The following is a 15,885-nucleotide window of genomic DNA, read 5'->3' as shown; positions in this document are numbered from 1 at the left end:
CCAGCCTGGCCTTAAACACTTCCAGGGATGGGGCAGCCACAGCTTCCCTGGGCAACCTGTTCCAGTGCTTCACCACCCTCACAGGAAAGAATTTCCTCCTAATATCTCATCTAAATCTCCCCTCTTCCAATTTAAAACCGTTACCCCTTGTCCTGTCACTCCAGCTCCTGACAAAGAGTCCCTCTCCGGCTCTCCTGGAGGCTCCCTTCAGATATTGGAAGGCTGCTCTGAGGTCTCCCCGGAGCCTTCTCTTCTCCAGGCTGAACAACCCCAGCTCTCTCAGTCTGTCTTCATAGGGGAGGTGCTCCAGCCCTCTGATCATCTTCGTGGCCCTCCGCTGGACCCGTTCCAACAGGTCCATGTCCTTCCTGTGTTGAGGACTCCAAAGCTGGACACAATATTCCAGGTGGGGTCTCACGAGCACAGAGTAGAGGGGTAGAATCACCTCCCGCGACCTGCTGGCCACACTTCTCTTGATGCAGGCCAGGATGGGGTTGGCTTTCTGGGCTGCCAGTTCCTGATGACAGGTTAGAAAAATCACTGGGGAGCTATCCTGGGATCCATCGCTATTTATTTTTCCCGTATGCATCTCTGGTACTCCAGATCTGCTGTCCTCATCCAGCCAGGAAAGGTTGTTTTCTGACATGTTATGTTTGGTTGCAAATGGAAATTCAGTTTGGATTGTTCAGTTCAGCTTTTTTGTTTTTTTAAATTCTTTTGCAGCTGGTTTTCATGTATTGCTCACAAGCAGGCTGGCTGGCTCTATTCTTTATTCCAACCACGTAAAATATCTGGCAGAATATAAGGAATTAATTATGGGGATGTATAGGGAGGGCATAATAGCAGTCTAACAATATGGAATATATACAGTAAAATAGAGTCCCCGTTAGAAATACCTACTTCAGGGCGGGAGAGCAGGGAAGAGGTTGTATCAAGCCCCTTTGCCCAAGCTGATAACTCTTACCTGTTGGGCATTCTTTTTTTTTTTTCTTTTGAAATCAATTTGTTTGGAACGTTTTCCAGGCTCTATTGATGCTGCTGAGTGGTCCAGCTGCCTGGGATGCTCAGTGTCCTGCTGAAGCCCCAGCAGGTCAGCTTGGTCCTATCCCTGCTGCAAACGAACTCCTAGAGCTTGGATTCACCCTCACTGCAGCCTTGAAAAATGGGGGGGAAGATCATGTATTTAAGAAGCAGCTTTCGACAGTGCTTTGCTCTTTCTCTTAAACGCATCCGAGGATGTTCTATGCAAAGCTCCCACTAGCGTCTAGAAACTTGGATGCAGTTACGCTGCAGTGAGCTTTAGTATTAATTGAGCTTTAACGATGGTTGGGGGGCCATGTGCGTGCACACGCTGTTGTGTTGCAGCTGATGTGAAGGTGTCCGCCTTCGCCTTAATGAAAAAGGCTTAAAGTTAAGATACGTTAAGATATTTGGCAGTCAGGAAGAATACAGTGTGCCCATATGTCCTGGTTCAGCTGATGTACACTAACATAGGTCATGGGCATAAAAATCCTTCCTGATAGCCATATGAATGTGTGGATTAAACTCTCAATATGCGTAAACTGAAGTTAAGGTTAACAACTTCTTGTGCTTTAGGATGCTGTTCTGGTTATGGATATTAAGGCTCGCAGCCTAGAAAGCCCCCTGCATCCTGGGTTGCATCCCCAGCAGCGTGGCCAGCAGGGCGAGGGGGGGGGGATTCTGCCCCTCTGCTCCGCTCTGGGGAGACACCCCCCCCCCCAGTGCTGCCTCCAGCTCTGGGGCCACCAACAGGAGAAGGACATGGACCTGTTGGAGTGGGGCCAGAGGAGGCCACGGAAATGCTGGGAGGGCTGGAGCCCCTCTGCTGGGAGGACAGGCTGAGAGAGTTGGGGGGGTTCAGCCTGGAGAAGAGAAGGCTCCGGGGAGACCTTGGAGCCCCTTCCGGTCCCTAAAGGGGAGGCTCCAGGAAAGGTGGGGAGGGACTCTGGATGAGGAAGGGGAGCCATAGGACAAGGGGGAAGGGTTTGACACTGAAAGAGGGGAGATGGAGATGAGATGTGGGGAAGAAGGGTGGTGAGAGCCTGGCCCAGGTTGCCCCGAGAAGCTGTGGCTGCCCCATCCCTGGAGGGGTTCAAGGCCAGGTTGGATGGGGCTTTGAGCAACCTGGTCTGGTGGGAGGTGTCCCTGCCCATGGCAGGGGGGTTGGACCTGGCTGATCTTTAAGGTCTCTTCCCACCCAAACCATTCTGTGCTTCTATGAAACTGCCTGTTGAATCTTATACGTAGAGTTACATCCTGAAAGTAAGAAAACCAACATATTTTTCTTTCAGATCCGCTACAGGTGCTGAATTCTGATGCGGCAGTAATTCTCACTCCCCTGAAAATCACTACAGTTCTGACATTTAATTTAAGAGGTGTTGTTTTTTTCCATTTTTTTTACAGGCAACAATTGGCATTGACTTCTTATCGAAAACCATGTATTTGGAGGATCGAACAGTGAGTAAGACTTTTGTTGCGCTTCTCTATGTACAGTAGGACTGAGGAGCGGCATCTGCTGTCATTGTGCAGCCCCCGGTTCTGAGATCACTTGGAAGTACAGGCTGAGCCTTCATCTACCAGCTGCTTCCAGACTGACAAGTGCCGTGGAAACAGCTCCTTTCTCTGTTTGGGGAAACGGGAAATCACCATTTGGTTCCTCTCTGGAGGGCTCATGAGTGCCATTTTACAAGCGGCAGAAGGTTGCTATGGTGTCATCCTCCTTGAAGGAAAAGAGATGATCCAGAGGGTTTGATGGTGGGAATTTGGAGAAGGGAACCACCCTTTAACCCCTTCATTTTTTTGTGTCACGAGACAGAAGGCTAAAATACAAATTGTCAAAAGCTGCCAGTTAATAGCTAGCTCAGTAGTTCTTAATATTACTTGTTTAAAAAGCAGGTTGCCTTCTGTAATAATCCACAAACGTTACTTGTTTTCTTAGCTTGGTGCAGCTTCAGTCCCTGAAATGAAATCACTCCTCTGTGGAAGCAACTCCGTGGTTTAAAATGAGCTCAGATTCTTAATTAAGAAATTCAGCCGCTGAGCTATTTGCAGAGGCAAATTGTGCAGTGCTGCATAAGCTTTTGGTATTGTAGGAACCCACAATAAATGTGATTGCTTTGAAAACGCTCGAGCGATGGGATGTTCTTCCCAAAGCAGAAGTGGCCCTTGCGCATCTTGCCGTATGTGTTGCTTGTAGTTTATCTTGCTTTTTCTTTCAGAACCTTGATGGTAAGAGACGTTCGACCTCATCTGTGCGCATGTTACTCTGCAGTGGGGCTAAGGCTTAAATATAGATAATAACTAGCATTTTATACTCCTCGAAAAATTCCCTTTGGTAGCTTTTGCAGGGCTCTGCCAGCAGCCGAAAGCTCTTCTTTTAGAATTACGATGTGTGGTCAGATTCTTCCACCACCAACCGTCCTCCAGGCTGCTGGAGGTGACGCGTGCGAGTCCCGAGGAAAGGATTAGCAGCAGAGCACGAAAACCTTGTGTAGGCAGAACTGCAGGTGAACGTTTGCCTTGTCGGTCCTCTCGGTTTGAAAGCCGAGCCGTTCTATTTCTCCCCCTTTTGGCAGGGAAGTGTTTTTTTAAAAAACAAAACCAGTGGAAAGGCAAGATTAGGTGCACAAATACCGGTTTGGCTACTGGCAGCGCTTGGGCGAGATCGCTGCAGAGGAGGAGACAGTGTGCTGCTGCTCCCAGTCCCCAGTCATCTCCTGCATGAGTTTTATACTTTTTTATTTAGCTTTTTTTTTTTTTTAAAAAAAAAAAAAAAAAAAACAACAGTAAAATTTCTTTACTCTTTTATTTTTAGTGGCAGTTTGGCTTTTTTAATTTTCTCCCGCCCACAGATCAGGTTGCAGCTGTGGGATACTGCGGGTCAGGAACGTTTCCGTAGCCTCATTCCCAGTTACATCCGTGACTCTGCCGCTGCTGTAGTAGTTTACGATATCACAAGTAGGTATATTGCACTGGGTTTGACCTTTTTTTTCTTATTTTTCTTGCTTGTTTGACTGATTTTGTTAGGTACGGTTGCAATTATGGGACACAGCAGGTCAAGAACGGTTCAGGAGCTTGATTCCTAGCTACATTCGTGACTCCACTGTTGCAGTTGTTGTTTATGATATCACAAGTGAGTGGGGGGAATTCTGCATTTCTAATACTCTGCCCCTTTCATCCTTTAGCCTAGCTTTGCATGTCCTATCGCACTCATCTGCTTGTTCTTCATCCTGGCATGAATAAAAACCCCCACCTTTTCTTTTATTGTTGTCGAGTTTTAAACTACCCCATCGCTGCCCTTGTCACGTAGAATCTGTTTTACAAACGACATCGTTTTGTAACCCTTCCCTGTTGCATCCTCCCGAAGCCTTGAGTCCTGGCTGGTCTCGTTGCACTTTTCCCCTCTTTCATTTGCTTTTTTGATCGTAATATCACCTATGACTTTTGGTCTCAAACACCTGAATCATGTTCATAGTTATCGGAATTCTTAAATTAGAGACTTTGCACTGATAGCCGGAGCTTGCTTCACTCCATTTGCTCTCCCTCCCTCCTCCCTCCCCCCCCCTCCCCAAAAATAAAATATCTGGGCATGGGCTGGGGGGAAAAATGCATTAACATCACATTTTCATTTGAATCAGTCACTTTCACATTTTGCAATATGTAAAACTTACTACTAAGCCCTTACCCTTTAACAATTGCTCTTTCCATTTCTTACTAAGGTATGTACATTTTTGTGAACTAAAATATTAGTGCTTTTTCAGCTCTTCTCCTTCTGTCCCTCCCCTCAGTCCAGAGCCCCCTAACTTACTAGTTTGCTGTACTTACAAAGAACAGAAATGTTGTTTCAGGAGAACTAAAACCTTCAGACGCTTTCAGTTCTAAAGCGGAATTGACTGAGAGCAATGGCCTCATTCTATACAAACGCAAAAGCACTAGTTCCTTTGATTTATAAACACTAGAAGATAACAGCAGGAATATGGGATTTACCTAGAAAAGCTTTAATTGTTAAAAATAGCACTTTCGTTTCAGCTAAAATTACAGGTTACCTGTGAACTTTGAATTTTTTTTTACTGACCTAGCAAATTCAATATTACCAAGTGGGAAAGAGAAGAATTAAGACGCTGGCAAACGATCGAGTCTTGGCTGTCCGGCGTACGATATATTACTATGCAGTAGAAGCCATTAAAAAAAAATCAATACTCATCAAGAACTGCTGCAGAATCCCCCCCCACCCTTTTTTTTTTTACTACATTGGCAGCTCAGATGCTTTTTGTGTAGGTTTTCCTCACGGGATGCAACTTTTGAAACGCCGTAATGTCTCATTAGGTCAGGAAAGCTTCCCAAAATTCTTACCTTGCAGCTTTTAGGGATGTATCATTAAGAAAAAAATGGCTGTGGATAGGTTAAATTTGGATTTTTGGTTCTATGCAAATGATTTGGAAACTCTTTTGAACTCGCCAGTCAATGATACAGGAGTTGCAAGTATGTTGGATAACCCTGATATTTCCTATCCTAAACCCCAGCAAGTAGAAATTAATTAATCTGTACAAAACGTGTAGCTGGTATTAAGTACTTTTGAGAAGCAACGAAACTGTAGGAACCTCTTGCTGTAGACGCACAAGCCGTGAGCAGCGTAGAATGCGATATCGCATTAAGCCCCGTTCTCTATATAAAATATTTTATATTGAACTAAAAAAAAAAAAAAAGGTTTAAAACACAGTGATAAGACTTCTCATTTTAGATGCTTTCAAAACCATATTATAGATCATCTCAGTTCACTCCCTGGCTTTGAATTCACCTGTAACGAAGGGGGTTTTTTAAGTTAATGCCAAAGTTTTCATGTACTTAAGCGTGGGAGACTTAGGGTTTCACTTGCTGATTCTTCATCACCCTATTACGCCAATTCCAGAGTATATGAAGCTTTTATTTAAGACTTAAGAGATGTATTTACTGGTGACCTGTGAAGAATACCCGCGGTGATAATCCTCTCCGCTGTTCTCTGTCAGATGTAAACTCCTTCCAGCAAACAACAAAATGGATTGATGATGTCAGAACGGAAAGGGGCAGCGATGTCATCATTATGCTGGTGGGAAATAAAACAGACCTAGCAGATAAGAGGTATGGAGGAATAGTATCTTTCAAATGCTTTTCTTAATTTACTGTTTTCTAACAGACAACTGTTTTAAAAAGAACACTTGTATTTATTTTTTTCCCAAAATGCTCAAGCTTGTTTTAACGATGCGGGAAGTGGCTGTGACTAGAGAAATCTCAATTTTAAAACTCATTTCACAGAATCACAGAATCTTCTAGGTTGGAAGGGACCTTCAAGATCATCTTGTCCAACCATCAACCCAACTGACAAAAATAAACACCCACAAAACAACAAAATGCAACACCATCACTGTTCAACATATTCATCAGCGACCTGGACGAGGGGACCATGTGTATCCTCAGCAAGTTTGCTGATGATACCAAACTGGGAGGGGTGGCTGACACCCCGGAGGGCCGTGCTGCCATCCAGAGAGACCTGGACAGGCTGGAGAGGTTCGACAGGGAAAAGTGTAGGGTCCTGCACCTGGGGAAGAAGAATGTCAGGCACCAATACAGGTTAGGGGTGGACCTGCTGGAGTCAAGTTCTGAAGAGAAAGATCTGGGGGTCCTGGTAGACAGCAAAATGACAATGAGCAAGCAGTGTGCTCTTGTGGCCAGGAAGGCCAATGGAATCCTGGGCTGCATAGGGAAGAGTGTGGCCAGTAGGTGGAGGGAAGTCATTCTCCCCCTCTACTCTGCACTGGTGAGGCCACAACTGGAATACTGCATCCAGTTCTGGGCTCCCCAATTCAAGAGGGATAGGGAACTACTGGAAAGAGTCCAGCGAAGGGCAACAAAGATGATTCAAGGATTGGAGCATCTCCCTTATGAAGAAAGGCTGAGAGAGCTGGGACTCTTTAGCCTGGAGAAGAGAAGGCTGAGGGGAGACCTTATCAATGCTTATAAGTATCTAAAGGGTGGGTTGAAGGAGGAGGGAGCCAGACTCTTTTCAGTGGTTGCCAGTGAGAGGACGAGGGGCGACGGGCACAAGCTGGAACACAGGAGGTTCCACTCAAAAAAACTTCTTCACGGTGAGGGTGGCAGAGCCCTGGAACAGGCTGCCCAGGGAGGGTGTGGAGTCCCCTTCTCTGGAGATTTTCAAGACCCGCCTGGATGCAGTCCTGAGTAACATGCTCTGACATGCTCTGGGCAATCCTGCTTCAGCAGGGGAGTTGGACTAGATGATCTTTATGGTCCCTTCCAACTCTAAAAATTCAGTGAAATTCAGTGAAATAAACCATGTGTCCCAGCACTGTGTCAGCCTGTCTTTTGAACACTTCCAGGGATGGTGCCTCAACCACCTCCCTGGGCAGCCCATTCCAACGTCTGATAACCCTTTCAGTGAAAAAATTTTTCCTAATATCCAGCCTGAACCTCCCCTGGCACAACTTGAGGCCAGTTAAGCCAGTTATTTTATTTGGTTAAGCACGAGTTTCGATGCTGTGAACGAGTTGAGAGACAATCACCAACTTGTTCAGACGTCAGAGAGGCATCTGATGTCATAGATTCATAGATTCATAATTGGTCCAGACCGGAAGGGACCTCCAAAGGTCATCTAGTCCGACCTCCCCGCAGTCAGCAGGGACACCCCCAACTAGACCAGGTTGCCCAGGGCCTCGTCGAGCTTCACCTTGAATATCTCAAGGGAAGGGGCCTCAACCACCTCCCTGGGCAACCTGTTCCAGTGTTCCACCACCCTCATGGTAAAGAACTTTTTCCTAATATCCAATCTAAATCTCCCCTTCTCCAACTTAAAGCCATTGCCCCTCGTCCTGTCACTGCAGGCCTTTGGAAACAGACCCTCCCCAGCCTTCCTGTAGCCCCCCTCAGGTACTGGAAGGCCGCTATGAGGTCTCCCCGGACTCTTCTCTTCTCCAGGCTGAACAACCCCAGCTCCCTCAGCCTGTCCTCACAGCAGAGGTGCTCCAACCCCCTGATCATTTTAGTGGCCCTCATTTTAGTGGTCATGGTGGCCGAGCCCTGGAAGAGGCTGCCCAGAGAGGTGGTGGAGTCTCTGTCTCTGGAGACATTCAGAACCCACCTGGACACGTTCCTGTGCGACCTGCTCTGGGTGGGCCTGCTTTGGCAGGGGGTTTGGACTAGATGATCTCCAGAGGTCCCTTCCAACCCCAGATCATTCTGTGATTCTGTGAGAGAATGGAGCGTCAGCCGCAACCTGCAACAGTGAATGAATGAGCTAAAGTCACTCCAAATATTCATGCTTAATAGACTTGCTCAGATAAAAATGATAGCTGCAAGTCATCTTCCCTTTGAAAACCCTTCAGAGGTTTTCATAAGTTGCCAAACGTAAATATTTTTATTAGAAGTTGTGCATCTTCAGGTTTTGCTGCATTGTGTGGATGCTTATTCTGGGTTTATGGTGTTCTTAACACAAATGAGTAAAAAAATCACAAAGGCAAACCAAAAGCATGATAGGGAAGTATTCTGGATTTGATTGAAATTCCTGTTTCCTCAGAAAAACTTCACTAACAGACCTTTACTTCAGATTTATAACGTCCTATTAAGAATTGTTTATGCATATGTGAGCCCCTTATATGCAGGGAAAAAAACATGAAATGCTTTCAGAACTGTAATGAAACTGTCACCTCCTTGGGTTGAAGACGAAAATCTTAATTTTCCAGTTGTTTGTTTATCTTTTTTCCTAATTCTGTGTTATCTTCCCCAGACAAGTGTCCATTGAGGAAGGAGAAAGAAAAGCCAAAGAGCTGAATGTAATGTTCATTGAAACTAGTGCAAAAGCAGGATACAACGTAAAACAGGTGAGTGATGTGTTGACCGAATCCAGCCTCGAGTCTCCCTCTGTTATTAGCGCACTGTTGTGGAAATGGGACTTCCCTGGGCACCGGGAAGCCTTTGCAGAGGGTGTCAGAGGGACATTGGTAGTCCATACGCAACATCTCGGGGTTGACCTGTCGGCTGAGGACCTTGCAGCGAATGACTGGGAACTTCTTTCCCCTTAGAAAAGAGGAATTATTGAAGAAGCTTTGTTGGGTACAGGATTCTTCATAATCCAGATTTGGTGTTAAGTTTGAAGGGATTAAGGCATGAGCCCAAAAATTGGGGAAACACAGGTCTGAGGGCTGTTTCTGATACCAATCCAGTGAATGAATGCGGGCAAAACCAGTCAAGGAGCGATGTGGTGGCTTAAAATGCTTCCACTGTACAGTGAGACAGTGTAACCACGTGTTACAACCACAAGGAGCTGAATAATTACTGAGGGAGATGTTCATACCCCCTTGCTGCTCCTTACAGCTCCATCCCATCACCACACCAGTGGTGCCCAGTGACAGGGCAAGAGGTAATGGGCACAAACTTGGACATAAGAAGTTCCACCTAAACCTGAGGAGGAACTTCTTTCCTGCGAGGGTAGAAGAGCCCTGGAAGAGGCTGCCCAGAGAGGTGGTGGAGTCTCCTTCTCTGGAGACATTCAGAACCCACCTGGACATGTTCCTGTGCAACCTGCTCTGGGTGGACCTGCTCTGGCAGGGGGTTGGACTGGGTGGTCTCCAGAGGTCCCTTCCAACCCCATATCATTCTGTGATTCTGTAAACTGGTGTTCGCACTCTGCTGGAAGGCACTGAAAGTGTGAGCAAACGTTCTTGGACAGCCTAAACTATTTATTTCTGGTAGGTGACGAGTTGCTTCTGAACCAGAGAAAGCAGCGAAATGTCTTTTGAACTGATGCAACTGCAACAAAATTCGATATTATGTTGTGAGATGAGCGGCGGCTCTTTAAATTCTGACCTGCTCGCTGTGGTTTTAGCAGTTGTGTTAATGATAATGAAGATAAATCACTTGGCAAACAGTGGACTGGTGGAAGTAGTAAACACTGCGGAACTGATCTGGTGTTTACGTGAAAGAGATTTTGTTTGAGTTTATTAGTTATGCAAACAAATATGCTTTACTAGCGGGTCGTGAATGGGGAGCTGGAGCTGTACATCCCCACTGACTCAGTGCTTTAATGGGATACTGGTTTTTCATTGATGGAGCAATTTCTCATATGGAGTCATGACTCGCTAAAGCATTTGGCAGCTGGTCTTACAGTAGGAGGAAAAGCAGTAGCGCAAGATGTAGAAGACATTCATTCTGTGAAGGGCCTGGAGAATAAATCGTACGAAGAACGATTGAGGGAGCTGGGACTGTTTAGTCTGAGGAAGAGGAGACTGAGGGGTGACCTCATCCCTCTCCATAACTACTTGAAAGGACGTTGTAGAGAGGTTGGTGCTGGTCTCTTCTCACAAGCAAATAGCGATAGAACGAGAGGGAATGGCTTCAAGCTGCAACAGGGTAGGTTTAGACTGGACATTAGGAAGAAATTCTTCACAGACAGAGTGGTCAGACACTGGAACAGGCTGCCCAGGGAGGGGGTTGAGTCTCCATCCCTGGATGAGTTTAAGAGCCGTTTAGATGTGGTGTTGGGGGATATGGTGTAGGGAAGAACTTTGTAGTGTAGGGTAGATGGTTGGACTCGATGATCCCAAGGGTCTCTTCCAACCTAGATGGTTCTATGATTCTTGGGTGTCTCCACAGAGCAAACACACACACACACATATATGTATGTATATAATCACATAAATATTTTGCATATATATATAGTAACACAAATAGATTGTGCAGAAGTGTATCAGGAGTTGCTAAAATGGGGTTATAAACAACTTGGTATGTTATAGACAGGACTAAAGGGTCTATTATTAAAGTGTCCCTTGACTTTGTATATTAGTAGCAAAATTATTCCCTATATAATGGAATAATAAGACGTGTTAACTTAGCACTGCATCTGAGTGCATTAGCAAGCACGAAAGTGTTCCGTTCCAGGCTCCACCAATTATCCTGCCACAACACAGAGACTTGTAATTAAGGCTTGGATTCTGTGTGGGAATCCTTAATGTTTACTTAGACTAGGGAGTGTGCGCTTGAGAGCAGTTGCCTCGCTGAGAGGAATGATGATGATGATGAAGCTCTATACTCCCTCTTTCCTTGAGGGAGCTGCTGACACGTTTCCAGAAGTCCGTGTCCAAGCCTTTAAGGTACTTTGTGGCTTCCAGGGCCAGCTGGAACCCTGATGTTTTGGGATATAAGTAGGAAAATCTCATATAGGTTGCCTGGAGTCCCTTTTGGCATAAGATACTGTCGTTTTAATAAAACATGGGCTTCGGAAAGCTACCACAGCCTTCATCACGAAGGATGGTAGCTCTATTTAATACATTATGAAGGAGCGAACGTTGCCTTTTTTGTATTTTATGCCGAAGCCGTTCGGGGATTGTACTAATGAGATTGTCAGAGCGTAAAGCCATTTCTGTAGCTGTAGCCTCGCTTGCACGCTCTCTAGAGCAAATTCTTAGTTGTATAACAGAGGTCTAGATAAATTATGCCTCTGATTTTAATTGCCAGGTTACGTGCTGTAAGACTACTTCTGTGAGAAAATAGGTTTGGTAATAAAAAGTGGCGGTGGGAACCTGGGGGCTGGTTCCTTCTGTATTAAATGCAAGATTTGATGTTCCGAGACACAATTCTTGTTCTTCGCTCACAGTAATAAACAGTAATATCTAAAAAACTCGGGGCTGTTACATATCACTGCCTCGTAATCCGAGTGGGTAACTCATATAGGGTGAAGTCTTGTCAGAATGGGACAAAGGGACAGTTTTGAAGTGGCTTCATTCTCTGTGTACAATATCAAAACAAAAGACACGAGCGGTTATTCACAAAGCACTAAAAATGGATTTTTCTTCTGAGTTTTTGATCCTTGTGTTGCAGGCATGGACTGGGATTTTCAGAAACTTCAAAGCTATTTATATATAGATTTATATATAGATTCTTCCCCAATGAAATGGGAAAGCGGACGGGTACAACTGCAGAAGGGATGCCCTTCCCATAACCCATATAAAAGCTTTCTTTAATAAGCCGAATGCAAATTTGACCTTCCTGTAACTGATAACTTCGTCTGTAATATATTCCGAGTCTGCAGATTAATTACTGTCCAAGTTAATTCTCGTACAGGATTTTCAGTTCAAGTGTCAAATTATTTTAGATACAAAGTCCGTATTTTGACTACGTATAATGAAACATATTTCTGTACAAACTAAGATCACCTACTGCCGGATATTAAATACCAACGTAAAGGTGAATTTTAGATTAGCGACCGGTCATTGGTTTATCCCTCAGCTCCACATCTTCCCGGCTTTTAAATTCCTCCAAGGATGGTGACTCCACCATCTGCCCTGGGCAGCCTCTGCCAAGGCTTGACAACCCTTCCTGTGAAGAAATTTTTCCTAATATCCATCCTAAACCTCCCCTGGTGCAACCATCAACCCAACCATCAACCCAACACGGACAAACCCACCACTAACCCATGTCCCTCAGCACCACGTCTGCCTGGCTTTTAAATACCTCCTGGCATGGTGACTCCACCACTGCCCTGGGCAACCTTTTCCAAGACTTGATGACCCCTTTTGGTGAAGAAATTTTTCCTGATACCCATCCTAAACCTCCCCTGGCACAACTTGAGGCCGTTTCCTCTTGCCCCATTGCCTGTTCCTTGGGAGAAGAGACCGACCCCCCCTGGCTACACCCTCCTTTCAGGGAGTTGGAGAGAGCGAGAAGGTCTCCCCTCAGCCTCCTTTTCTCCAGGCTGAACACCCCCAGCTCCCTCAGAAGTTCTCTAGACCCTTTTCCTTGTGCTCCAGACCCTTCACCAGCTCCATTGCCCTTCTCTGGACACACTCCAGGCCCTCAAGGTCTTTCCTGTCGTCAGGTCCCAAAACTGGTCCCAGCCCTCGAGGTGGGGCCTCCCCAGTGCCCAGTCCAGGGGGATGGTCACTGCCCCAGTCCTGCTCACCACACTAGTGTTAATCTTGGTGCTATTTGTGTTGGCCCAAGCACTTGGTTCTCTGAGGGGTGCTGCCCACAAGGTATCGCAATCAGTGTTTGCCCTATTAAGGATGCGAAAGAAGCTTAATTTCTTGTCCTGCTTGGGGACAGTAATGGCTAGGACTTTTTCACCTCCTCGGCCTTATTGCTCGTGTGCTAGCTGCCGGTGGGAAGCCAAGGTACTTTTGACCTCGTGTGCTACTTTTAGCTTCTTGTTCATCCTTTTCTGCTGGAAGGCAGCACTGATGAGAGGAAAGGGCACTGTCTTCAGCTCGGTGCTCGCTGTAGCTCTCCTACAAACCCAGAGTGCTTGGCTTTGTAGCGTGACACCAGAAGGTGAGTTGCACCCACACTTCAAACAGCCTGAATTTCAATACCAGGATCTTCTACCAACAAAGAAATCGAGGGGAACATACTGCTGGCAGGCTTTTTTTTTTTTTTTTGCCATTCCCCTGTGACATGAAAGGGGACAGCTCACGCAGTTGTGGGGACTGAGGTGGAAGTGAGTAGCACGTGGCTCAGTTTAGGGGCTTGGAGGTGGATCTCCAAGTAGCCACTGCAGAGAAATACAGAGGACTTGCAGCCCGTGTACTTGTGAACTGAAACCTGGACACAGCAGGCTTCCATTTTACGAAATGTCAGGCAAATCGTGCCTGACAAATTTGGTGGCCTTTTACAATACTGCCACAGGCTTGGTGGACAAGGGCAGAGTAACAGACGTCATCTACCTTGACTTATGCAAAGCGTTTGACACTGTCCCGCATGACATCCTGGTCTCAAAATTGGAAAGTTATGGGTTCGATGGATGGACCACTCGGTCGATAAGGAACTGGCTGAATGGCAGCACTCAAAGGGTTGTGGTCAATGGTTCAATGTCCGAGTGGTGGCCAGTGACGAGTGGAGTTCCTCAGGGGTGGGTACTGGGGCCAGTGCTGTTCAACATCTTTGTCGGAGACATGGACAGTGGGATAGAGTGCACCCTCAGCAAGTTTGCCGACGACACCAAGCTCGGTGGCGCGGTCGACACACTGGAGGGAAGGGATGCCATCCAGAGGGACCTGGACAGGCTGGAGAGGTGGGATCGTGCAAATCGCATGAAGTTCAACCAGGCCAAGTTGCAGGGTCCTGCACCTGGGACGTGGCAATCCCAGGCACAAATACAGGTTGGGCGGAAAACGGCTGGAGAGCAGCCCTGAGGAGAAGGACTTGGGGGTGTTGGTGGATGAGAAGCTCAACATGAGCTGGCAACGGGCGCTGGCAGCCCAGAAAGCCAACCACATCCTGGGCTGCATCGAGAGAAGTGTGGCCAGCAGGGCACGGGAGGTGATTCTACCCCTCTACTCTGCGCTCGTGAGACCCCACCTGGAATACTGTGTCCAGCTTTGGAGTCCTCAACACAGAAAGGACATGGACCTGTTGGAACGGGTCCAGCAGAGGGCCACGAAGCTGATCCGAGGGCTGGAGCACCTCCCCTATGAAGACAGGCTGAGAGAGCTGGGGTTGTTCAGCCTGGAGAAGAGAAGGCTCCGGGGAGACCTCATAGCAGCCTTCCAATATCTGAAGGGAGCCTCCAGGAGAGCCGGAGAGGGACTCTTTGTCAGGAGCTGTAGTGACAGGACAAGGGGTAATGGTTTTAAATTGGAAGAGGGGAGATTTAGATGAGATATTAGGAGGAAATTCTTTGCTGTGAGGGTGGTGAGGCACTGGAACAGGTTGCCAAGGGAAGCTGTGGCTGCCCTGTCCCTGGAAGTGTTTAAGGCCAGGCTGGATGGGGCTTTGAGCAACCTGCTCTAGTGGAGGTGTCCCTGCCCATGGCAGGGGAGTTGGAACTGGATGATCTTTAAGGTCCCTTCCAACTCTAACCATTCTATGATTCTATGACTTCTCTGTCTTTCTTTTCCCCGGAGGCTGATCTGATGAGCTGCTGGGACCAGCCTCATCTCTTCTAGTTGCACACCGTCACACTAGATGTTAACGTACAGCTGCTGTGTACTGTTGAATCTAGAGCTGTCTCCAGTCACCAGGCTCCTATACACTTACTGTTCCCTCTGCCTTTGGGGAGAGGGTGTTGAAGGAAAAAAAAAATGAGTGGCTGATATTAGGAAGTAAAAATAGTGATAGTATTATTCTGGGGTTAAATGGATGCAATAGAGGAGGGAAAAAATTGGCTTTTGGATCCTGCGAGTTTCAGCAAAGACCGATTGCCAGGGGAGCCTTAAAACTGAGGAGAGAAGTAGATAACTTGCTTCATTTAATGCGGAGAATTGTAGTCTCTGATTCGTTTTATTTGTCAGCCCCGAATAAGCTTTAAAAGACCTTGACATTCATGCTCTATCTCGGCAGTCTGTATTTCAGGGAATCTTATTGTTAGTCTGCGCATTTCATGCCCAGAATATGTCAGGGTTCATTTCGCCGTCTTGTAGAAAGAGAAGGGGAGGAGGGAGAGGCCTGAACAGCTCCTTCCAGCGGTACCTGGCACACGTCACGTTTGCTCTCGGAGAGCCACAGGCTGAATATACGGTATTTGGCAGCAAAACTTTCTCACGGTAGCAGCTAAAGGACCGTGGCCCCTCGAATAACCCTGTTTTCACGGAGCTTGGCTGTATTTAGCAGCTTGGCTCTTTCTCCCGCCTGTTGATTTTTGTCTGTCTGATGGGCAAGGAATTCATTCCCGGAGTTGGGCTGCTCTCCTCGGAGAATGAGAATTAGGGAGACGTTTTTGTTCGCTTTGCGTTCGGGAACAGGTTTCGTGGTTGGCTTTTCCATCTGGACCCTGATCCTCTCGTCCTTTCCATATTGCTGCCGGAGTGTTGCAATGAAAACTGTTTCATGCCTACGGTGACACTGATCCGTTGGGGATTTATGGGCTGGAGCAGTAGGAAAGGC

At 46.7% G+C, this 15,885-nt stretch overlaps 1 protein-coding gene across 4 annotated transcripts in view; it reads left to right on the top strand.

The window, feature by feature from the left end:
• Positions 1-15,885, top strand: part of RAB6A (RAB6A, member RAS oncogene family) — an 82,490-nt gene that overhangs the window by 52,331 nt on the left and 14,274 nt on the right. For 2 of the 4 annotated variants that reach the window (XM_074159827.1, XM_074159817.1), the window contains 4 exons: positions 2,425-2,478; positions 3,873-3,978; positions 6,027-6,138; positions 8,798-8,891. In XM_074159827.1, the coding sequence (XP_074015928.1) occupies positions 2,425-2,478; positions 3,873-3,978; positions 6,027-6,138; positions 8,798-8,891 (366 nt within the window). Of the gene's footprint in view, positions 1-2,424; positions 2,479-3,872; positions 3,979-4,047; positions 4,154-6,026; positions 6,139-8,797; positions 8,892-15,885 lie in introns of all 4 variants that reach the window. The other 2 variants (XM_074159837.1, XM_074159846.1) reach the window with 2 other exon arrangements.

This window comes from Numenius arquata, chromosome 1 (assembly GCF_964106895.1).
Source record: "Numenius arquata chromosome 1, bNumArq3.hap1.1, whole genome shotgun sequence".
Lineage (NCBI taxonomy): Eukaryota > Metazoa > Chordata > Aves > Charadriiformes > Scolopacidae > Numenius > Numenius arquata.
The sequence above is the reverse complement of the archived record's forward strand: the minus strand, read 5'-3'. Positions and strand labels throughout refer to the sequence as shown.